This window comes from Lagenorhynchus albirostris, chromosome 17, assembly GCF_949774975.1.
Source record: "Lagenorhynchus albirostris chromosome 17, mLagAlb1.1, whole genome shotgun sequence".
NCBI lineage: Eukaryota > Metazoa > Chordata > Mammalia > Artiodactyla > Delphinidae > Lagenorhynchus > Lagenorhynchus albirostris.
The window spans coordinates 73,031,185-73,057,311 of NC_083111.1; the positions used below are offsets into that span (position 1 = coordinate 73,031,185).

The 26,127-nt window shown below is 36.2% G+C and overlaps 1 protein-coding gene across 6 annotated transcripts in view; it reads left to right on the forward strand.

The window, feature by feature from the left end:
• Positions 1–26,127, forward strand: part of EFR3A (EFR3 homolog A) — a 101,483-nt gene that overhangs the window by 22,519 nt on the left and 52,837 nt on the right. For 5 of the 6 annotated variants that reach the window (XR_009536563.1, XR_009536562.1, XM_060128523.1 and 2 more), the window contains exons 2-6: positions 11,871–11,947; positions 14,149–14,276; positions 15,511–15,661; positions 20,271–20,392; positions 25,223–25,372. Coding sequence is in view for 4 of the 6 variants with exons in the window: in XM_060128523.1 (XP_059984506.1) it covers positions 11,871–11,947; positions 14,149–14,276; positions 15,511–15,661; positions 20,271–20,392; positions 25,223–25,372 (628 nt within the window). In the remaining 2 variants the exon portion in view is untranslated. Of the gene's footprint in view, positions 1–11,870; positions 12,019–14,148; positions 14,277–15,510; positions 15,662–20,270; positions 20,393–25,222; positions 25,373–26,127 lie in introns of all 6 variants that reach the window. The other variant, XM_060128524.1, reaches the window with a different exon arrangement.

Genomic DNA, 26,127 nt, shown 5'->3' on the forward strand with positions numbered 1-26,127 from the left:
GGGCTGCACTACTGTTCTCCTATAGCAGTCTCTTCTGTCATAGCTGTTGTCACATAGAGTTATGATTCTCTTTGTATGTGATTATCTTATCAGACTATGAGCTCCTGAAGGCCAGGGACTGCGACCTGTATTTGTCTTCCCTGCATTTAGCCTGGTGCCTGGGGCATGGCAGGTCTCATGAAAACCTTGCTAAAAGAATTAATGTGATTGTGTATGTGTTTTTTCCAATTAGATATATCTGTTGATTTTAAGACTGTTGCAGTTGCACCCTTGTTCCCCTCTAAATTTGGAACCAATTGAGAGAAATATAAATATCAGACTGATACACGTCAAAATATGAGCTTTATTACTGGTAAAGCCGGGTCAGAAAATATGGTTTGACTTTTGTCTATCATCAGGCTTCCCACTTACTTTCCAGCCAAATCTAGACTTTCTAGTGATGTGTCTAAGGGACATTCCAGGTTGGCAGAGCAAATGCACTTACCAGCCTTCTGCAAGGAGGACACTCTTGAGTTAGACTTCTGGGTAACCCCCTAGTGGCCACGTAGAGACAGCCTTCCAGGACCAAATATACTGATCACGTAGAGGCAGAAAGAGTGACTTGCAGAATGCAGATTTGAAAGAGAAACCTTTGAGAGTGCACTGTTCATTCATTCAACAAACAGATATGCACTCTCTCTATGCGCTGGGCATTGCATAAGTGCTAAGGATACATATCCGGAGCTTATGTTTCAAGGCACGCTCAGTTCCTTTGTCCAGACTCACCAGTAAAATAAGTCACCCTTCCTCCTTATGATAGAAATTTTCTCTAGGAAAGGTAGGTCGGGAGAATAGAAAATTTTTCCAAACTATATAGCTCATTTTTTAGCTATTGCATGTAAAATAAATTCCAAGGACTGATCATTTTAAGGATAAAGTGGCATGAAATACAGAGAAGCATACCAGAGCAGTCTTTTAGGAAAAGGGGAAATTTCAAAGCTGTGGTCATATTTTAGAAAATCATGTGCGACATCTGACCATGGTAATTTGTTTTCCTTTGCTCCAGTACTTGATTTAGGATTTTAAAGGCCATTTAGTGCCTTGCCCTGATTTACCTCCAGCATGGGGCTGCCAAGTATTCACTTAACGTAAGTTGCTTAGAAAATCTAGTCCACAGGGAGGTATGGTGGTGGCATCTCACAGTGATGGGGAAGTTCTAGAGACCTCAGCCACGAATACCAGTGCACTGTTGGCAGTGAAGTTCTATCAGGTCAGTATCTTCTGTGATGTTGTTTCCAAATGCCCTAGCATTTATCATCTCTGTCATTCATTTGGTCTCATAAATGGTGCTTTATATGATTCATTTATTATAATGTATTAGATGAACTTAAGATGCCGCCGGTATTATAATTTTTTATCGATTGCGTAAATTAGGTAGTAAGTACAATGTCCTGCGTACCTCAAGCACACAATAAGAAAAAATCATATACGTAGTTCTTTAAATCATTATGCAAGGGGAGTGGTTCTTGAGAACTTGAATGGTCATAGTAGGAAGCGGGGGTTATTTCTAGAAATAGGAGTTCTGGTATCCCATCTCTAGAGACTGACTCAGAAGGTCCTGGCTGGGACCAGGGAGTATTCAGTTAAAAACATATATTCCAGTAGACTCTTTTTCAGATGCCTCATAGAACCCTAAGGAAAGCATTGTACTATGGAAACACAGTTTACTTAGGTAGGATTTCTTATGAGGTAACCTTTTAACAAAAGAGAGTGATAAACACATTCACACCATAAAAGCAGAAGAGTTGAGAGTGTTGTTTTAGTTAGGGAAGTTGAGGGTGTTCTAACTGTTCCCTAGAGATAACGTTTGTGTTAAGAGTGTGGTAGAAAAATCAGCATCATTCGATATATCTAATTCTACCTGCAGATTGAGGGTGAATTTGGTTACTTGCCATTATGGTTTTGTTTGCATCTGCCTTTTCTTTTTAGTAAAGGAATACTCATCTTGTTTTCTGTAGTATTGATTTCTTACAATTTTGTTAGTATTTTTTGTTGTTGTTGCTTGATATTTAAAAAAAATTTTTAACATCCTTATTGGAGTATAATTGTTTTACAGTGGTGTGTTAGTTTCCTCTGTATAACAAAGTGAATCAGCTATACATATACACATATCCCCATATCCCCTCCCTCTTCCATCTCCCTATCCCACCCCTCTAGGTGGTCACAAAGCACCAAGCTGATCTCCCTGTGCTATGCGGCTGCTTCCCACTAGCTATCTATTTTACATTTGGGAGTGTATATATGTCCATGCCTCTCTCTCACTTCGTCCCAGCTTACCCTTCCCCATCCCTGTGTCCTCAAGTCCATTTTATACGTCTGCATCTTTATTCCTGTCCTGCCCCGAGGAAGAGAAAAACAGATACCGTATGCTAACACATATATGGAATCTAAAAAATAATGAAAAACAAAAAACAGTTTTGTTATATTTTGAAGGTCTTCATGTTAGGAACCAGTTTTGTGACTTATTCACACATCCCATCACAGTCCCTAGCTTCGTACCTTGACTGTAGTAGGCATTTGATAGAACATTAATTACAGATGTGCAGGGAATTTACCAGTTAATAACAAAAATTATTACATCATTTGATATATTATGATTGTAGTTATTATATACTAGAAAAATTAAAGCCAGGTAAACTCTTAAGTTATTATTATTTTTTTAACCAATGTTCTATGTTTCTTTTTTTTTTTCTTACCTTTTTCTTTATCTTCCTTGGCTGGATTGTTGTTGCTTTTCCTCATTTTGTAGCTATAACTGAAAACTTGTCTACTTTTTTTGATGCCTTTAGACATGTCCCAATACTCCGTCTAAGAGAATAAGGATAATCCTAGGTCCTAGGTTGCCTGTGACTGCCAAGATTTATATCACTGGTCCTGGCATAATTATTAATAGCATCCTCAAGTCACTCTAGAGATGCTAAATTACTAAGCATCCCTGGGCCTCACAACCATCTCAATCAGTGATTTGCAAATGGAGTTCTTGCCTTTACTTATCCATAGAGGTCCTTCTGAGGCTCTCTAAGTTTGTCTTTGCTGTGTTAATGTTACTGGCTCTTTCTGTATTTTGATTTCTAATGTGAGGATTCCTAGACCCTGAAGTTTTGTTGTCCTCTAACAAGTAGCACTAATAGCACCTTTATTTTTATTGAGAATTTTTGTGTTTTTTAAATGTGGAATTTTTAACTTATTTTAATCTTATTTTTGAACTATACAATAGAAGGTTTTGGCTGTCTCAAGAAATTTTGCCCTTTCAAAATGGATTCTAAATGGGTGAGAGAGAATTCTTGGGCCATTAGCTTATGTCTAGGCATTGATATAAGAAAAACAATGTTCAAGAACACATAAAAAAACAATATTCCATGGTGTTCCATGAACATTTGTTCATGTTAAGGGTCTTTACAAGAAGTTCTAACTAAAGGGAAAGTTGTAAGTTCAGTTTCTTTTGTTCTTTTTCATAGTAAAGGAATTTAGATATACACTGATCTCAGTTTTTGTTTATCTTTGAAGAACACATTTCCTTCTTAATGTAGGGTACTCCTGTACTCTTTGGCTAGCTTTGTCATATTACATATTTACCAAGATTTGCTCTGAGAAGTGGAAAGTAAGTTTTTGTACAAAGCTCCAAAGATTGGTTTGTTGAAATATACTACAGAGATGGAAACTGTCGGAGCCCTCAATTACTTGGCCAACTGTTTCCCTAGCTGGGTATTAAATCTCCTTTTGAAGATAAAGGGTTTTTTGTCAGCTAGAGTTTTTGGTAGACTGTGTTTTAAATAGGACTCTTAAAACGCATTTGTGCTTTAGTACTTTACCTTCTCAGTTACGCTATAAATTTTACATGCTCTGATTTGCCTTATGCCCTTCTTCCTCTATCTTAATCATAATCCTGAAATTTATCTTTGACCATTACATAATTCTCTCTTCCCCCCAAACATATTAATTGTGCAAAATAATTATCAATATAATAGTCAGGACCATGCTGTGGATTCAAGAGGAAAGTTGTTGTTCACATGCTTTTTTAAACAATTACATCTGGAGAAAATGTGATTCCTTTTGTAATTCTTAACAATTCTACTGACATTATCATAGAGGACCTTTAGTCAGTATTTTATCTATTAAACAAAAAAGGGAATCACATACTATTTCAGTTTTCAGTTCTGCCTCATCTGATTTCTTACCTCCGGAGATGGGGACACCGGAGCGCTGTGTACTCCCTTCCAAGACCACCCCTGAGTGCACTTGAAGAAGGTCTGTGGCATGCAGCATCTGGTCATATGGTCTTAGAAGTAGGGATGAACCATACATTATGTCCTAATGGTGGTGGGGACAGAGGTGTGAGTACTTTTTTTTTCCTGTTTTCCTGTTGCAGCTCTGGTTTCTGTGTCATCCAGTGGATCCTTTCTTATTTGTTTTGCAAACTAAGCCAACATCAGATGAAATGAATAGAGAATTGTATTTCCTTATTTTAATGTTTGTGGTATTTTTTTTTTCATATGAGGATTCCAAAAGGTTTTCAAATGCAATCTTGCAGGATTAGATTTTCTAAAAGCCATGATTATTCTGTATTTTATTGCTCTTGTCCTTGTGTAACTCTATTGAGTAATATTTATTTTTTTTCAGTTAAGTATGATAGTATACTGTAAAGTCTATGTATAAATCTGTAAATTGACTGTAAGTAGGACAATGCCTAATATATTTTTTTCCTTTAAAATTGTGATAGTGGGGGAAAAATGTGTTGAGTACAGACTGATCACTAGTTGACGCAGCAAAATGCTGTTTTTTCCCTACAGAGAGTATCTCAGAGTAGTTTTTTGTTTTGTTTTTTGTTTTTTTTTTTTGTTACGCGGGCCTCTCACTGTTGTGGCCTCTCCCGTTGCGGGGCACAGGCTCCGGACGCGCAGGCTCAGCGGCCATGGCTCACGGGCCCAGCCGCTCCGCAGCATGTGGGATCTTCCCGGACTGGGGCACGAACCCGTGTCCCCTGCATCGGCAGGCGGACTCTCAACCACTGCGCCACCAGGGAAGCCCTCAGAGTAGTTTTGTGAAGTGTGCAGAGTTTTGTCCATGTTATGCCTTTTGTAGAGGCAAGTATTGCAATGCAGTGGAAAGACCATCTTTTAAAAAAGAATTGGAACTTTAATTCCATTTACTGCCTTTGTTGTCCTCTTTTCCATGAAGTTTATGTGCCTGGGAATAAAGAACAAGTAGTGAAATTGAGAATGAAAGGAGAGAACGTATAGAATTACATGCGGAAAGAATCATGTAATAAAATACTCCTCTAATGGATTAGAATCCTTTCAAAAGGAACACTTTCCTAAAGATAAGACTATTTTGTTCCCATTTTACTTTGACCCCTATCTAATTAGTCACCAAACCCTTTTGATGCTTCCTTTGTGCCGCCTTCTATGTTCCTTCCTTTCTAAGCTCTGGGTCATTAGAAAACGCCTTTTGGGTTTTCCATGCAGTGTCCTCCACAGTGAAACTTGCACTGTTCCATCTGCCTGTCATTGTCCTCCACTGTCTTCAGTGTATCCTTATAGTTCAGTCTACTTGTTCTTCAGGGGGAGCCCTCAGCTCAAATCCTATGTCCTTCACAAAACCTCCCTTCATTTGACCTGGGAGTGCTTTCTCTCTTCTCTCAACTTCTGTGGCCCTATGGCCATGTGGTCCATTTGACATTAGATGTCCCTTGTCCTCCAGTGTTGTCCAAATCTTGTTTTAAATTTCAATTTTTAAACCTTTGTCTTTTCAAGTAGATAGTTACCTTTTTGATCCTCTGTGGCTCTTAACACAGTACCTTGTGCATGTGTTGAAGTGCAGGAATAACACCCATATTACAGGCTTTATATATGGTGTCTATATGTGTGTGTATGGTATATGTATAAGTGTTCAGTACTTGGGAAGGATATGTGTGAGTGGGACTGTAGTATTACTAAATCTTTTAATTGTATGAAGTGAATGTCTTGTTCTGACACTAACTGAATGAATAACTTGACTTTTAATTTTAACCTTGAAGAGAATGTATGTGATGCAGACTCTTTTTTTTTTTTTTGCGGTACGCGGGCCTCTCACTGTTGTGGCCTCTCCCATTGCGGAGCACAGGCTCTGGACGCACAGGCTCAGCAGCCATGGCTTATGGGCCCAGCCGCTCCACGGCATGTGGGATCTTCCCGGAATGGGACATGAACCCGTGTCCCCTGCATTGGCAGGCGGACCCTCAACCACTGCGCCACTAGGGAAGCCCTGATGCAGACTCTTTTAAAGGGCTTTGGATACCATAGAGCTCGAGGTTTTGAAGTAGCGAATTTTTTAAATCTTCTAATAGAAAAACACGCTGTCTCTTTTCACCTTGATTACTGATAGCTTCCACTAGGCCTAAAAATAAAGCATGAATTGTTTAGAGTGATTCATTTGACACTGTCAGCTGTTCGCTGGAGAAATTACATTGTTCTGGCATTTATTTAGTATTTTGTGGTGGACAGTGTACTTTATCATTTTGATTTTTATAGCACATATCAACAGATATTAAATTCATTTTGTTTACCAGTGAACTTTGGGTCCAAATTCATTTAGTGAAGGAACATTTTTTGTGAATGTCTGCTATATTCCAGACACGCACAACAATGAACAAACCATATGGGCTTTATGTTGGAGTGACTCATTTTCAGGGGGGAAAGACAGACATGTGTATAAATAAGTACAATAATTTGTTATAGATACAATGATAGAAATATCATAAAGACCAAAATCCAGTAATCATAGCCATTCCCATTGGAAAGTATGACACTTAGTAAGCCCTAAATATGCCAGAGAATTCCTAATGCATTACATGTTAGAATTAACAGAGATAATATAATTGTTTTGTAGAAGTTATAGATACTGTTAATTTCTCCTTTAATAGATCATGAGACAAACCTAATTCAAAATCATACAGTTGGTTCCCATCATAAGATCTAAACATTCTTCAACTTCATTATTTTTGTTTTAGAGGATAGCTTTTTCCCAAGTACCCAGTGCCATGATGGTGTTTAATAATAGACATTAATAGTGTAATTATTAATAATTTAATACTGGAGATATTACTATTTCCAGTTAGATTTAAATTATCATTGGTAATATAGTTAGTTGAAAGCATAAGTAACTTATTTTAAAAGGGGTCTTAATTAATTATCCAAACCCCCAGACTTACAAAGCTGCATAGGAAAGCAAATGTCATCACAAACTAGGAGTCCTCACCGGTGGACCAACCACTTAGATTATTGGCCCCATTAAGCAGAATTCTCCCAGCATCCCTGTATGCCCATGTACCCGATCCATGGCTTCTGTCAGCTCAGCCATGAGGTTTTCTGTGCAGCTACTCAAGTCCTTCTGTGAATGCCTGTTGGATCAGGACGGGTTGGAAATTATTTCTGACACCTCACCATGAAAGAAGGAGGACGATAGAGGTCGATACATTTCACTCCTGCCTGAGGCGAGGACTGGGAGATGCTGGTGAATCCACATGGTGTCTTGGGTGTCTTTAAAGAAGAAATGGTTAATTTAGGAGAGCAGAATTTACCACAAAAAAAAAAAATTTCCAAAAGGTTTATATATATATATATATATATATATATAATGTTTTTAAAGTGGCTTCTATATTCCAGGCAATTTTTTATATTGATTTAGTACTCCTAACCCTGAGAGATGGGTAGGATTTTTCTGTTTCCTCACTAAGGCTCAGAGAGCATTATTGAACAGGTTGCCCCATGAGCCTGTGTGCACACCACTGTAATATGCAGCTTGGCACTTTTTTTTGGGTCATAATTTTTCTTTCCAGGTATGCCCCAGTTCCATTTTCCCATAGTTCACTTACCTACTTGAGACTTCCTGTTTCTCCTCCTGCTATATCATACGTAGGGTTCTAAATTCCATATGCTACAGGAGGAGAATGGTGAATTACCTTGTCCTTTATGTGTTAGAATTAAATTTAAAGGAAGAATTCATATTGCTTAGACCTGCCAGTTGCTTGAGGCTTTCTTGTGATATGCTTAGTCCCTTTTTCCTTTAGACAAGACGAGGTTGGGAAGCAGTTGAAAACTGAGGAGTTTGTTGGAAGGGATCAGAAGCTAGGATGAGGAGGAATTAAAGGAATGCTTTAAGAAAACCATATAAGTTTATTTTCTTATTCAAACTATATGAAAATCTATATTTAGTAAACTAGCAATACAATACTTTAATAGTATCTTGTTTAAGCTGTTTGGCCTTGTCAGCAGAATTTGATAGGGATATTATCAAGTTCTCCATAGCTTTATATTTGATGTCAACACATTAGCTAAGTTACAGTGTATTAGAACCTTCTGCTAATTAATTACAAGTAAAGTGAACTAGGCGCTTCCTGCACAGTAGGTAAAAGGATCTAAGCAGGAAGATCAGCTAGAAAATCGTCTCCTACAACATGAAGGACTATGTTCAGGTACCTGCAGCTGAACTCGAAAAGCCTTATGAACTGACTTCAGCAAGGGAGTCACCCACATTTCTGTGCCTCAGTAGGTCCAATGATTTTATTTTACTTGTTCTTGTGGTGTTTATAAGTACAGAATTATCTTATTTAAAATAGAGTTCTTTCTTTTGTGATTACTGTTACCACTCACTTTCACCTTGTATTACCTTCAGTATGTTATCATTTTATAGAAACCTGAGTAAATTGAAGCTTTCAAATCTAGTTTCATCTGTCTTCTCTATAGTTGGTAAGTTTTCATGCATAGTAAGTGGTCAAGAAGTTGTTTTTGGTTTGTTTCGTTTTGAACCTCCTGGAGAAGCTCACTGTGATTGTTTATTTCCCTCCATGGCAGTGCATTCCTCATCTGTTAGCCAGACTCATTCCTGCAGTCATGTTCATGGGTAGTGGTTTGTGGAGAGCTAAAATGTTTAAAGTAATTTAGAAATTGTCTGGTACTTGAATTCAGAGTGGCAGTTACCCTTTAAAGTCATCAGATCTGCTTGGAATCTCAGCTCCTCTCCTTACCGGCTGTATGATATGGGACAAATGGGCCTCCCTTAGCCTCTGTTTCCTCGTTTATCACACAAAGCTGAAAATAGCACCTCAGAGAGCTGCTGCAGGAATAGATGAATGATGCTGTAAAGTACTTAGTGTAGTGCTGCACACATCACGTTCAGAAAATAGCAGTGACCCCACTGGTTCTCCTCTTGTTATTGAAGGCTTGTTGTGAACCACATGTAAAATTTGTTGGAGTTTTAGATGATTAATTCTCAGCAAAGGTTGTCACGTTGTTGGCAATACTATCTCAAGGGCCCTCAAGCACCTCTGCTTACCCCGATTATAAGTACTTACAGCGTTACTATTAATAACTACCATTTTATTGAATGCTTACTGTGTATTACACCCTTAATAAGAACTTTACATATAGTTTTATTTCATTTTCCCAATAAATATGAAGAAGGCGTTATTACACCCATTTAACTGATAAGGAAATGTAGGTAAAATAAGAGAAGGTAACGTGCCTTCCTAGGTGGACAGTGAGAGACCTTGGGTTCACCACGGTCTGTGTGACCCCAGAGCCCCTGCCCTTTAACCCCATGCTACCTATGTCTTTTTACTCATCTGTCTCTTCCAGTACACCTAAGCTTCCTGAAAGTGGGAACTGGATATTATGTGTATTTCAAGTCCCCATTTTTTGGAAGCCTCTTTAAACTAAAAGCAGTGTATAATATCAGAAAGTATCAATGTGAGACATAATACCTTATTAAGAATTCTTTCTTACCTATTGAAAATTACATAATTTACCATTCTGACAGGAAACTTGAAGCTTTGGGACTTGTTTTTCAGTTCCATTCTCTCTTTGCCATAATAGCAATTTGAATTTACTATATTTGGCCTTGTGTTAGTGATAGCAGAGTATTCATCCTAATCTTCTTATCAGGTTATAAGCTTCTTTCATCATTGCAGTTCCTAGCTCAGTGCCCTATATAAGTTAATCACTTGATACATATTTGATTTTAATTTATTTCAGTGTATTAATATTCATCTGAAGTATTTTTATATTAGGTATAATTGACACAGAGATATGACTTTTGCTTACTTGGCTTTCACCCTTGTTTTTCTTTCTAGTAATCTAGCCTGTGTTTTGCTTTTGGACTTTTAAAAAGAGTTCAGGTATTTTGGTGTTAGTCTGAAAAAAATTCCCTAATGGACTCTTTGGAATTTTTTCTTCTATTAAAGTAGAAAACATCCTGAACAATGTATAACATTTTACATTATCAGCATGTAGTGCCTATGTATATATTGCTGAATTATTCACTATTTTTTTTTAATAACAAGTTTATGAACTTCTCAAGGGCAGGGATCTTGTCTCTTATACTTTCTTGTATCTGTGGCATCTAGCCACTGATGGTGGCTAGGGACATAGCAGGTGCAGATGAAATATTTGGATGTTGATTGATTTGACCACCAATATCTCTGGGTTTGTGGAAAGAGCATGAGGTTTCAGAGTTAGACATTGGATTCTCACCCAGCCATTGCTGTTGAGTAAGTTACTTGGTCAGTTCTGCTACAGTTTCCACTCTTGTAAAGTAGTAGTGATAATAATACCTAACAAATTTGCTGGAAATGTTAAATAATGTATGCACACTGCTTTATGATAACTAAAGATGCTGCTGTACATGTCTTAATTCTGTCTTGTTTTTATCAATATAATGGCTCCATTCTATGACAAATCTGGACTCAGTCGTATATGTTTTGGCCTGTTGGGCACTTAACTTGACGTGGTATATGACTGCATGCATGAGTCATGTATACTTCATGAGCAGAGTGAGGTCTGGAGAAGTTGTCTGTTGAATAACATTACTCAATAAGATAATAGAAGTCTGCTTAAGTCTGCGTTCCCTTAACTTCTAGCTTAAGTGTTCTCTCATACCATATTTTGGTTTCTAAATACATACAAGTGCACACTTACACACGGACACACATACCCCAGTTTCATAAATCATGGGAAGAATTTTATAACGGCTCAAGACCAACATTCCCATTAAGTTATTAGTTTGTAGGACAAGAAAATGGATCCCTCGTACTTACATAGTTCTTTCCAGAGAGTTGATGTGCCTTACCCAAGGTCATGTAGCCATTTAAGTGAAACAATTGGAATGAAGCCAGGTCTTCTAATCCAAATCCTCGACCCTTTCCAAGATGCCAACAACTGAAAATGTATAGAGCAGCCTTTGAGCATTTTTTGAAATTCCTGGACTTTCCCTTGATGTTGATTCTCCCTCACTCTTGTGGTTCCTTTGTATGATGCATCATATAGATACAGGTATTAACTGTTTTCACCAGCTACACTAGGAGCGAACTGCCATTTTAAGACCATTGTAGCTGGAGCTGAGTGGATTGGGCTGGGCAGGAAAAGTGGGGGTGAGGGAGGTGGAGGTAGGGGTAGGGGCTGCAGAGAGTAGTAGGAAATGAGACCAGAAGGGAGGCAAGGTAGGGTACCAGTTGTGTATATGCTTTATAGGATGAATTGGGCAGGTTTTATGTGAATGTGCATGCATGTGTGTACACGCACACATGCCCCAAAACAGTTTGAACAGTTTGGTTTGAAACTTTGGAGTAATTAATTAGCATGTTCATTTTGACCTGGTGTCTTTCGGGAGGGGAGGAGAAATTTAACTTTTTCACTTCTTAAGTAATAATTGAATTTGCATGCCTTTTTCTATTTCTGGCTGTTTGAACTTTCCCCCTTTATTTTAAATAACCCATAAATATTCAGAAACTTGAATTTCTAGGTCAGTTTACAGTACGATTAATCTCTGCACTTTGTGATTTTATTCTTTTTGAACAGGAGTGTGTTGCTGCTGTTCAGCTTTGCGTCCTCGCTACAAACGCCTGGTGGACAACATATTCCCTGAAGATCCAAAAGTAATTTGATCTACATCTACTGATCCTTCTCTTTGCTGACCCATCCTTCCCCCCTGCTGACCTCCCTAAAGGTTTCCCTAATTTCATTTCTCTACTTTTACTCCCAAATCTCATCATGTACACTACTATTTTTATACTACTCTGTTTTTTTTAACCTTTAAATGATCCATGCTTGCTTGTCTGACTTTCAGATTCTTTTCTTAGATTAAAGCATAAATTCAGAATGATGGACGGATGATGTTCTTTAGTCTGTATAGTTCCTAAGTTCAAGTAATACTCACTTACCAAAAATCTATGAACTGGTGTCAGAACATTTGTATGAAATGCCAAAAGAACACAACTGTGAATACAGACTTGGTCTTCTGCTCTCGCCAAGCTCCTAGACAAGTAAATTGGCAATTACAATATTGTGTGAAAGAATATGTTGTGATAGAGAAATAAGTACAGGGTACTGCTGGAGTAGGTAGGAATGATATCTAATCTGGGCTTGGGAGAAGAAAGGCCTGAAGGAAGTGAAATCTAGGCTAAGATCCAAAGAATAAATAGGGTTGGCCACACAATTTTCAAAAGAGAATTGAGAAGTAAAGGGAGAATATTCCAGGCAGAGTTTGTTCTCTTTTTACTTAAGTGCTTTTTAATTTTTTATAAAAGTTACTTTATTGTGGAAGACGACTGGTTTCAAAGCAGTTGTCTTTGATTGATTTTGTTTGACACTGTCTTAAATTTTCCAAGACTCCTTTAGTCTAGTGTTAAATGGATAGGGACAAAAAAGTGTTACATGGGTTTGACTTCCAGAAGTTGCTTTATTTTAAAATGTAGCCAACCCTAGAAACCTTTTGGTTATCTTGATATTAATTTATGAGATACACCTCATTTTTAATCAAATCTGATTTAAATATTCAGCAATTTGTAGGAGGCCTATCAATTAAATATTTTGGCTGCGAGATATCCTGGATAATTTATGGCATATAAATAACTCTAAGATATGGTACCTGCCTTTAAGAAGCTTTCCATCCATTTGACTGATATAAAGCGAAAGCATACTAAATATTAAATCACAATGCATAAATCAGTAAGAAAAATGTTAAGTAAAACAGGTGGTAAAGTTTCTGCCGTTATATCAGGGAGGTATCACATGGGTTGGCAATCTCTGTGAAGCATTCTCAGAAGAAATGTAATTTGCTGAACTCTGAAGGATGTACACCATCTGGAGAAGCAGAGATTAGTCTCTTTGTTACCGGCAAGAGAAAAATCGTGGTAGAGTAAGAGATACATTTGCGAACAAGAGCCTTCAAATGAAGGTGCCTATAGCCTAATTGAAGTGTAATGAGTGATAATTGTACACAATTCCTGACTGGAAGTTTCAGAAGTATCATTTAATAGACTGAATATTCAGATCATTTCCTTAAGAAATCTGGAACATACGATTACTGAAGATAAGGTGGAGCACAGATTAGGGAGGAATGTGAATGACAGACAAGGCACCTGCTTTATCCCCTGTAACTTACAGGCAGTGAGGAAGCTTTGAACACTTTTGATCATGGGAGTGGTGGCAGGTAAATTAGAGAATGGTTACAGAAAGAATCTTTATTTTTGCCAAGTATTTAGATAAGATTTACTTAAATAGCAATCTGTAAAATAAGGTTTAAGGAAAAGGAAAGATTTACATGAACCTTGCATACATATGGCAACCATAAACCCAATTGACTACATTTCTTATTTTTAATTTATTAAACGAACAAATCTTGTGGTATATCCAAAACACGTCCAACAGTAGATACCCAGAGTGCAGAGGTCTACATGTCATAGTCTCTGCCTTCAAAGAGTGCTCTAATGAGGGGAACAAATAACCAAACCTTTTCTTATAATGACTAAAATATATTCTATTCCTTACATACTATATGCAGTTAATTGAGCTATTTTTCTGTAAAGGAAGGTGTTAGAATAATCCATTGCTTGTGAAAGCATATTTAAATGCTTTTCCTAAATGGGGCATTTATTTAACTTTTTGAAAATTCTACATATCCAGAATGGTGATTAGCTCTTAAGAGGCTATATCCAGGAAGGTTCAGCATAAATATGGATTAATTACCAATCCAAAAAGGGGAAATGTGAAGCAGGCAACACTTAGAAATACAAAAAATAAGCATGAAAATATAAATATAACCTATTTCACTTGTTTTTTTAATTTTTATTTTTAGGATGGCCTCGTTAAAGCTGATATGGAGAAATTGACATTTTATGCTGTATCTGCTCCAGAGAAACTGGATCGAATTGGTTCTTACCTGGCAGAAAGGTTGAGCAGGGATGTTGTCAGACATCGTTCTGGGTAAGGAAACTAATTGCTGCTAATATAGTATCTTTGGAAAATTCTTCCTAGGCTAAATCATCCTATAAATTATTTTGCCATCTAGTCAGGGAAAGATAACATATGGAGAATAAAACATTGTAATATCATATAAGGAAATGTGTAATACCGAATAGATGCTGTAGCTTTTATTACTTTCCTGGTGGTCAGGTTTAAGAATAAACTCATGTTACTTAACAGAGTTAAGTATCCATTAATTTTGAAGACTTCCCTAATGGAAATAGTAGAAATTGATTCCCTTAGTCTGTCAGCGCAGTACTGTAATTTAAAAATCAGTCTCAAAATTGAAAACTATCAGAAATTCTGTTAACGAACTGATTTTTATCACAGCTCCAGTTTTACCTATCAGAGGAGCAATAAGAGAGAGCTCTGTTAGGCTTAAGGTTCAGAATATGTAAGCATGCTGATTTGACCTGTGCTAGCTATACATCTACCTATAAATAAAAGTCTACCATCTTAATCCATTCTCTGTGCTTGAACAGCAGTAACTTTCCAATTTGGTTTATAAATACTTTTCCATATTGTCATTTTATGATGCTAGTTTCTTAGAGTATTCCTTTCTCCAAGTGCTATACTGGCTTTCTCTACTTCTGCATTGTTACCATTTAGAGCACTTGATACAAATGTGAGTCTTGATACAAGTAGTTTTTATAGTTGACTCTTCAAGCAAAGTTATCTGAAGTCTGAATTCTAATTTTTAGTACAAGCTTTAAAATCTGATGAATTATATGGTAAAATGTATGATACCTTTCCTTATAATATTGCTGATACTGTTTTATATACTCATATTTACAAATACAAATAGATTGTGTTAGAAATTTAGGCACGTTTCTTACAATAACTTTTGGGTTGGATGCAAAGAAATGTGGTTAAAAGCCTGGAAAACGGAGAATATTTGTGTTTACAAAAAAATTCACATGAAGGTAATGTTAAAGAAGCTCTGGGAGAGTTTTTGGTGAGCAGGAGAAAATGGGATAGTACAGTATAGTTTCTGTATACTTCCACATGAGGATTATTTTATAATCTCAAGATCATTTGTGTTGTGTGAAGATTAGGATCTCACTTAGAAGCTGCTAAATTTGCCTTTCTGTGCTCTGTGCATTTAAGTAAACTTATTTTAATTATCCCTATGAAAGTGATTAGGAGAATTAAGAGAGCTAGAGATGTGTTGACATTATTTTTCTCTTATATTTAGGTATGTTTTAATTGCTATGGAGGCATTGGACCAACTTCTTATGGCCTGCCATTCTCAAAGCATCAAGCCATTTGTAGAAAGCTTTCTTCATATGGTAGCAAAGCTGCTGGAATCAGGGGAACCAAAGCTTCAAGTTCTTGGAACAAATTCTGTGAGTAAAACTATTCTCTAATTTTAAGTTTAATTAGAATAACTTGGATTAACTCTTTTTAGAGTGTCTATCTGGTAGAAACAGATGCTCTGGTCAGGGCATTTGGACAACCAGTACAGTGGTAGATGATTAGAACATTTTGTCTCTAGTTTTTATTGTCGCTGCTTTTGAAATCTGGGATGTTAACCAATCATAAGGAACAACAGAAACTCAGTTGGCCATAAATGGAAGGCTTTTCTTTTCCCCCAGGCCTTCTTACACTACTTCTGAACTATTTCTGCTAACAGCATTCATTTTCTTTTATCCGGAACCATAGTTTGTTAAACATGTGTGGGGTTGGGGAAGGCATATCTAATAAAGAAAATAAAATGCAGTGATAACCTTTCTCCTCTTGTCTTTAGTTTCATTGTATAACCTTCAGTCTTTCAGTTCCAACTTCATCTCTGAGGAAGCTTTCAGGCATTCAACCAATCTATATGTTCCCATCCAGATTTTTATCAACAAATAACAGAGTCATATACTACCTGCTATTGTTTATAGATAACTGTTTTGTGGTTAGGAAGTGTAGGGAGTGACTAACAGCATGGATTCTAGGGTTCGACTGCCTTTCTTTGAATTATGCCTGTGACACTTTCTAGCTGTGTATCTTGGGCAAGTTATTTAACCTCTCCTTGCCTTAGTTTTTCATCTGTGAAATGAAGATAATAATAGTACTGATCTTGGTACTCCTGTTGTGTGATATGAGTTAATACAAATAAAGTTCTTAGAGCAGTGTTTGGCACTGTTAGTTATTGTTGGTAGTAATATAATGTTTTTCTTTTTTTGAAGCAAGAGTATGTAAATAAAATCCTCATTAAAAAGCCCTTAATATGATTTTGTCCATTTGTTTCAGAGGGAAAATACTGGCTATTTCCAAGTGCAGTTAGGTGGTGTGACAGGCTCCATTTCTGGCAACATAGCTGCTTATGCTTCTCCTATTTCCTTTACATTTAGGTGAGGAAAGTTTAGGGGAAATTAAAAAAAAAATTTTATTGAAGTATAGTTGATTTACAATGTTGTGTTAATTTCTGCTGTACAGCAAAGGACTGAGTTATAGATACATATATATATATATATGTTCTTTTTCATATTCTTTTCCATTACGGTTTATCACAGGATATTGAATATAGTTCCCTGTGCTATACAGTAGGACCTTGTTGTTTATCCATCCTATATATTAGGGGAAGTGTTTTAATGGTTGTGGGGGAAGGAGTTTCAGTGTAAATCTCCAGACGTTTCTTTACTTCAAGCCAGCAATGCCATTAGAATTCCTTTAATGACTCATTTGGGAAAAAGACAAAATTCTCCAGTTGCCTACTTTGACTTGAATGAATTGTATTAAATGAAATGCTGTATTATCTTGGCCAACATTATTTATATAGTATTCCCTGGAAGTCTGATTTTAATTTCTTAGTGGTGCTAAGCTGTCAAACGTGACTGGTACTGATTTAGTCCCTTTGTATTTATTAGTGGTCTTTGTACATTTTATTTTAATTTGTTGACATTTGCCACTTTGTGCTGATGCTGACTCAGTATAACAGTACAGGATTTATTCAGGTTCTCCTTTGTTTTAGAAATTGTGCTAGGTACTTTGTGTTTTTACCCTTTTTTAAAATTGTGAGCTATTTCAAATATAGAAAAGTATAGAGAATAATATAGCATACCCGCATAAACACAGATTCAGGCAAGAAAATTGTTAAGTAGTTAATATATCAATAAATGATAATACATAATTATTGTTATAAATAATAATACATAATAGCAATAAATGTTAACACTCTGCAACATTGGTTCATGTTTTTTAAAAGAAATAATATAGTATATGTTAGATACTTCATATACATTATGTCATTTAATTCTCACAAAAAACCTTCAAGCTTAGAAGTATTATTCCCATTTTACAGATGAGGAATTGAAGCTAAATAACATGTCCAAAGACATAATGAAATAATAGTGTTATATAACAGGGATTTAGTGCTAGGCCATTCCTACTCCAAAGCTTGTGTTATATAAATACACTGTCATTTTTGTGGATTAAAATCTAGGAAAAGCAGAGGTTACTTTCCTTTTTTTCTTCCTCTTGTATTCAATTGATCCATCTCACTTTTCTGAAGCCTATTGCTAATCTTTACCTTTTCTTTAACTATTGTTGACAGTTGTCCATAGGGCCCAGTCATTTAAACCATTCACTACACTAAAGCAGTGATTCTCAACCAGGGACAGTTCTCCCCCCTCACTAACCCTCACTGGACGTTTGGCAGTGTCTGGAGACGTTTTTGATTTTTCACACCTGGGGTTGGGGGAGTGCTAGTGCCTTCTAGGATGCTGGGCGTGCTGCTAAACATGCTATACGTAATGCACAGGACAGTCCCCACGACAAAGTTTATTGGGTCGAAAATTTAATAGTGCTTACTGTGAGAAACTACATCTAAGACCACAGTGCTGCTGCCTTTTGTTGTACCTTTTAAAACATATCTAGCTCTTCACTTAAATTTTTTTTTATTGGAGCATAATTGCTCTACAATGTTGTGTTAGTTTCTGCTGTACGACGAAGTGAATCAGCTATATGTATACATATATCCCCTCCCTCTTGGACCTCCCTCCCACTCCCACACCTATCTGGGTCATCACAGAGCACCGAGCTGAGAGGGGGAGAAAGTAGCAAGGCCTTGTGCTAACTTTTGTTTGGTTCTCATTTGAACTTCTCAACAGCCCTGTAAGTTAAATATTCCATTTCACGGGTCACATATTTTGTTAGTAAATCCAGGATCCAAATCCAGAGCCCTCTAACAGAATGCATTCCTAATCTCTGCGCCATACTGTCTCATTTTTTCCCACTCCTACGTATGATAAGAAGTCTATAATGATAATACCTTTCTTTTTATTGATTTTTCTTAGCACAGGGTGTATAGGTTTAGAATTTGTTAGAGAGCTCCCAGAGTTACAGGAATTAGAAGAGCTTTTCCATAAAATTGGGAAGGAAGATAATATTTTATGCACTTCCCTGGAACATAGCCACACATGTTTTATCCTGTTCTTTATGCCAAAGGGTGATAGGAGACGCTTCTGTAAATGATCACTCAGATTGTACTTGAGTATTTGTGACTTTCAATAAGTGAAAAGAGAATAAAGTTTCTCCTAAAAAATTTCTAGAACAATTTAACATTTTAATGGCCAAATTTTAAAATTTCTGATTAATTTTTTTCTAATTTAATATGTGATTTTTGGTAGCAAGTTTGGAAAATGCAAGAAAATATGAAAGAGTAAACAAGTTAAAGATACCTGTAATTTCAGTATCCAGAAGTAGTCCTTTACTATTTTAATTTTTTTTTTAAATATATTTTAGAAAATGGGGAACATATTGTATATACACTTGTATGTGTTTTTATCATTCACATTTTTTGAGCATTTCCTGGTGTCATTCAAAGTTTCTTTTTATGAAAAATACAAATATTTGGCTTAATATTTTCTGAAACTCTTCATATGGTCAGTGTGTAGTATGGGAATCTTGAAAATTGGAATCAAACCCCTGAACTGTAATGCCAGTTTCACCATTTACTCACAGTGTCATTTTGGGCAAGCAATTTAACTTCTGAATTTCAGTGTTCCTGTCTGTAAAATGGGGATGATGACACATTCTTTACAGGATTGTAGGAATGATTAAATAAGAACTCACGTGAAAATACCTAGTACAGAATATGGTACAGAGTAGGTAATGAATGTCAGTTTCATCTCTACCAGGTCTGGTATTTGTGGTCTTTTTCTAGATAATATGAATCATGAAATTATAATTTAAAACAGATGACTTGGCTCTGGCTGAATTAATTTAAAATACTTTTAGTATCATAATTTTATTTTTTCAAATTTATTCTATGCTTACTTTAGTTTTGTTTCCAGGACAGCTTTAGGCTATTTTAGAAGTAATAAATTACTGAATAAATGAGAAAGCAAATAAGAAAAGAAGAATACATATTAAGGACTCATATGGCTAGGCCTGTGACTCATGTAGATATTTAAGATTTCCTAAACATATGGATCTCTCTCTTTTTTTAATCTTCAGAAAAGAGGTAGAATAAATTTTATCATCTCAGTATTTTTTCTTCTATATTGAGTTGGTTCTCTTCAGTTTAGGGCCCTTTTTTCTTGTCCCGTCTCATTTGTATAAATATTATTCATTTATGTGTTATGTAACAACTGTCAAGATTTCCTACCCGAGATTTAAGAAATAAAATTCCCTGAAGGTTTGGGCCTGACTGAGGTTGTCATGGAAACACCGTCAGCATCCAGGAAATGCAGAAGGGCTTTAGAATGAGAGCTCTTGGGAGAGTGGGCTCACTCAAAAGAGACTGCATCACAAAGTTATATTTGATGTTTATAACGCTATATTCTTGATTAGGTAAAGTTCATTATCAAAAACTTCCTTTCGTATATATGTGGCATTTATGATATTTCATATTTCGTTTGCTTTTTACTTGGATATTTCTTGTCGATGTAACAAATAATGAATGAAAGTAAATGTGTTTGTTCCACACTGTCAAAAAGGTGATAATACATCTTATTATTTTTTTAGTTTGTCAAATTTGCAAATATTGAAGAAGACACACCGTCCTATCATAGACGTTATGATTTTTTTGTATCTCGCTTCAGTGCCATGTGTCACTCCTGTGACAGTGATCCAGAAACACGAACAGAGTATGTATTGTTTTATGGTTTATAGTCTTGGAGTTATTTATTGATGAATATTGTGTTTATATATTACATAATGATCACCAAAGGAGATGGGAATATATATGCTTTATTCCTGAGGTACAAATTTCGTTGCTGTTAGAAGAACTGACTAGAGCAGCAAAATTGAGAGTGGTTTCCTAACTTGGTCAGAATAAAATGCAGAGTCTTTACTGTAACCCAGAATGCGCTTTAATGCTCACCATACCCCAGTGTTAGATCCTGTCATTTCTTCTTCCTTTCACTCTGATCTAGTACATGGGTCTCCTCGCTTGCTTGAATCCATGAGGCACACTTCTCCCCAGGGCCTTTGGGCTGAGTGGTCTTTCGGCCTTACCTCACTTTGTTCAGATTTCTGCTCAGATGTCACCTTATCATGAGAATCCTCCCTCAGCCACCTTTTATTTATTAATATCAACCCTCCCAGTTAAGCTTTATCTTCTCATACCTTGTCTGTTGTCTCTCCTCTATGGAAGATGAACTCCAGGAGGGCAAGGGTTTTGTTTTGAGGACTGCTGTATCACTAGTACTTTGAATATTGCTGAGCACATTACCGGCTCTCAATAAGCACTTTTTGAATGAATACATACATAAATTGAATGAATGAATGACTGTATGTTACGGGATCATTGTCTGACTGAGGTTGTCATGACAACTGATTTGGGCATTTTTAAACATTTCTTCTAGATACATCCTAGTAATAATCTAGAATCAAATACGTATCTGCAAACACAATCGATAGATTGACATGTATATGAAAGTTAAAAATTAAATTCAAAATGACCCTGGTAAATGTAGTTTGAGCTTTACCATAATACACCTAAAAAGAAAGAAACTAACCCAAATTCAGTGTTGTCATGAGCAGTCGATAGTCAAGATTGAGCATGTTTTGTGATTTTTACTTTTCTTTTAAAATAAAGGAATATACAGAAAGGTAACTAGTTAGCTTTAAGTATGCAAGCTACAGTGTTGCTTTACACAAACAAAAACAAGTGTAAAAGTTACTTGGAGAAAGAAAGCTGAGCGGTAATTTAATAGTTTTCAGATATAAGAATTATTTCTGTCTGAGATGCTGTTAGTATAATTTTTGCTTGGTATACTATAGGCCATTTAGGATCCTGATGTTATTCCTTTATTACGGGTGTAAAGCCTTATAGAAAAATAGAGATAACTATAACTATCTTATAATAATAAATTTCCTGTTTCTCCCAATCACTGCTAAAGTCTCTTTTTCTCCCTAAAGGATATTCAAAAAATGTTTTATAAAACTGTTCCCTGTTCTCAGAAGCTGGTATTAACTTGTTAATGGGTCAAAAGGGTATAAAAATTAGCTAAATAAAATGGCACGTTTTGTTCAAAGTTGTAACAATTTTGTTTTCTTTTAAAATACAGAAAATAATCCAGAAGATAGCGGGGTTTTTTTGTTTGTTTAGTTTGTTCACGTAGGCATTTCCCAATTTTTTGTTGAGGTGGTGAATTTCACATATAAACCAATGTAGGTGAAAAGTGTTTATGATGTTATAGTACCTATGAAAGGATGCATTTTAAAAATTCAAAACTTTTACATAGGTATCTGATTTTTAGGTTTTAGCGACCCCTAGTGAAAAATCTTGTCTTTTGAACACGTATTTTTGTAACGTTTTTCAACTTACAAAAAAGAAACTTGAAATTTTCTGTACACAAATGAAAGGTGGTACTTTGTCTTAATTCTTTATTATATAACATTTGATATTCCAAAATAACACTTCATTTGAATCACTGTGAAACAAATGAGTAAACTAAAATGCTTTAAGATACTTAGAGGGCTTGATTTTTTTTTTCGGCTTCGTTTTTAGTAAAAGCCCTTTTGGTTTTCTTCAGGACTATTTATATTCCTTCTTAGGTTCTAACTTAGATAATTATTATAAATCCCTCTTTTTAGCAATACACTGTCAAATAAAACTTAGGGGGCATGGCCAGTAGGAAATGGGGCTGATAACTGTTAAGATTTTCTTAAAATATTTGACTTGCAAATACTACCTTTGTAGTAACGTTAGGCTTGCCCACTTGTGGTAGCTGCAGAAGAGATTTTCAAGACTTTCTTTTTGTTGTAGAAAGCAGCATGGACAAGACACAGCTTTGTAAAAGGCAACATTTGCCTCCTAGTTCACTTTCTCACCTGTTCAGTGTCATGTTACCGCCGTATCCCATGCTCCACCTGCTACTACTGAATGTCTGCATTACTTCCCGATGGGTTTCTACGCAGTATCACCCCCTTCCCCACATCTTCCATTCTCTAACCCTATTCGCAGCTTTTGGAAACAGTGCTGGGTAAGCTGAGTAAACTTCTAATGGTGACTATTTCAGGTAGTAACAAAAAAGGAGGGTAAATAACAATCAAATTTGGCCAGAATGAAGGTGTTTCGGGGCAGAGGGGCTACCGTGTTAGCTCTTCTCGCGAGATTGTTCTTCCCCAGATTTTATATACTGTTTTCTAGTTACCTTTCTTCTCATCCTTGAACTGATAGATTTTATTTTTAAAGAAGAATGAGGAAGAGCTTGAGGAAGTTGAGGGCTGTGAATGGGGAAGGGAGAATAAGGCAGCATTCTCTCACAGTATGGATAAATATGGATAAATTTTAAGTCCCATATGCACACAGTAATGTATATACATCAGGACACACGGATGTATATGTGTATATGTATACGGCTCAGGTTATCGGCACTGCATTTTGATAGTTCTCCTTTGTCATACCTTTTAAGGAACCAGCCTCGTCTTCCATCTAGGTGGACTAAGGGAGGTGAGAGGTTCTCAGGGAGAAACAGTGCATGAAAAGTCTGCAGACGCATTAAGGGTGTTCAGGAACAGTGAAATCCTGTTCTCACTCAGCTGCTGAGACTTCTAGGCAAGAAATGGGAGAGAATCTGGTCCACGTTGGTTTGAATTATTATCATCCACTTAGGAAAACCTTTTTTTTTTCATTTTTAAAAAAATTTTACTGAAGTGTAGTTGATTTACAATGTTGTGTTAATTTCTACTGTACAGCCAAGTGATTCAGTTATACATACATTTTTTAATATTCCTTTCCATCATGGTTTATCACAGGATATTGAATAAAGTTCCCTGTGCTATACAGTAGCACATTGTTTATCCATTCTGTATACAATAGTTTGCATCTGTTAATCCCAAACTCCCCATCCATCCCTCCCCACCCAGCTTGGCAACCACAAGTCTGTTCTCTATATCTGTGAGTCTGTTTCTGTTTCGTAGATAAGTTCATTTGTGTCGTATTTTAGATTCCACGTATAAGTGACATCATATGGTATTTGTCTTTCTTTTTCTGACTTAGTTCACTTAGTATGATAATCTCTAGGTCCGTCCATGTTGCTGCAAATGCTATTATTTTATTCTTTTTTATGGCTGAGTAGAGTATTCCATGGTATGTATATACCACATCTTCTTTATCCATTCATCTGTCAGTGGGCATTTAGGCTGTTTCCACGTCTTGGCTATTGTAAATAGTGCTGCATTGAACATTAGGGTGCATATATCTTTTCAAATTATAGTCTTCTGCAGACACATGCCCAGAAGTGGGATTGCTGGATTATAAGGCAGCTCTATTTTTAGTTTTTTGAGGAGCTCCATAGTGGCTGTACCAATTTACATTACCACCAACAGTGTAGGAGGGTTCTCTTTTCTCCACTGCCTCTCCACCATTTGTTATTTGTAGACTTTTTGATGATGCCCATTCTAACTGGTGTGAGGTGATACCTCATTGTACTTGTAATTTGCGTTTCTCTAATAATTAGTGATGTTGAGCATCTTTTCATGTGCCTGTTGGCCATCTGTATGTCTTCTTTGGAGAAATGTCTGTTTAGGTCTTCTGCCCGTTTTTTGATTGGGTTGTTTTTTCATTATTGAGTTGTATGAGCTGTTTGAATATTTTGGAAATTAAGCCCTTGTTAGTTGCATCATTTGCAGATATTTTCTCCCAGTCCGTAGGTTGTCTTTTTGTTTTGTTTATGGTTTCCTTTGCTGTGCAAAAGCTTATACGTTTGATTAGGTCCCATTTGTTTATTTTTGGTTTTGTTTCTATTGCCTTGGGAGACTGACCTAAGAAAACTTTGGTACGATTTATGTCAGAGAGTGTAGGAGAACCTAATTCCTTTGATTAAATTATTTTTTATTGAAAACTGATACAGACAAAATATGTCTATAAAAGTCTTTTTTAACTTTAAATGTTGATTGTAAAAAGATGGTATTAAAAGTAAGCCTCGGGCTTCCCTGGTGGCACAGTGGTTAAGAATCCGCCTGCCAATGCAGGGGACACAGGTTTGAGCCCTGGTCCGGGAAGATCCCACATGCTGCGGAGCAACTAAGCCACAAGTGCTGAGCCTGCGCTCTAGAGCGCGCAAGCCACAAGTACTGAGCCCACGCACCTAGGGCATGTGCTTCACAGTAAGAGAAGCCACCGCAATGAGAAGCCCGTGCACCGCAATGAAGAGTAGCCCCCACTCACCACAACTAGAGAAAGCCTGCATATAGCAATGAAGACCCAACGCAGCCAAAAATAAATAAATAAATAAATAAATAAATAAATAAATTTATTTATTAAAAAAAAAAAGTAAGCCTCTTTTGGAACTGCCATATCTCTGTCTATCTTAGATTTTTGAGATTTTTATTTCTTAGACTTATTGTATGTTATTTTTATTGTCTCGAGATAACTATTTATTTGACATCCATTCTCTTAGTTAAGTAAGCAGACTTGTTTAAATAGCTTTTTTTCATGACTCAGTTTTTTTTCTTCTTTTTTATAGAATCCGAATTGCTGGAATCAGAGGTATTCAAGGTGTGGTTCGCAAAACAGTTAATGATGAACTTCGGGCTACCATTTGGGAACCCCAGCATATGGATAAAATTGTTCCATCCCTGCTGTTTAACATGCAAAAGATAGAAGAGGTTGACAGGTATTGAATAAAGATGTTAGGGCTGGGGCTGTGTTACTTTAATATGTGTGTATGTGTGCTCGCTTGCTAGAGTAAGAATGTTTGTCTTTAGTATTATGTATATAGTAGTCCCGTAAACTTGAGCAAGTTTAAATATGTATCCTTTCTGAAAAAATATCAGCTTCAGTCGTCAAATTAGACTGAGCAGACAGATTTTGACTCAGACACTTAAGCTTTTATTTCTTTTAGAATAAATTTTCACTTTACTTTCTGCTTATTATTGGGCATCGACATTGCTATTTGAATTAATACTACTTAAAGCTGCCAAGTGTAAGAAATAGAGATTATAAACTGAACTTCTGTTATTCTTTAGAGATCCAGCATGCTTTTTCGTAGGGAGTTAGTACTAATCAAAATAATAATAATAATAGCAGCTACTATTCAATGTATATATATTTTTCAACAGAAGTACTAGGCTATTTATATCTTATTTATTCTTCTAAGATATTTTGGCATGGAATATTGTTTTGGGGTGTATGCTGATTTCTTCCCCCCACCCACCCCAGTAACCTGTTGAACTCAGAATTCTGTACTTTATTTTCTTTTTTCAAATGCCATAAGCATGCTTTCCTCCCAAATTTGTTGCCTTACACAGAGGTACTATGCAACCAAGTTTTAGAACCAGTATTCTCCAGTTTGGCTTATTATGCTGATCTCCCTGATTCTTGCAGTTTAAAGAGGGAAATCCAAATCAAATTTAAAAGATATTTAATTCT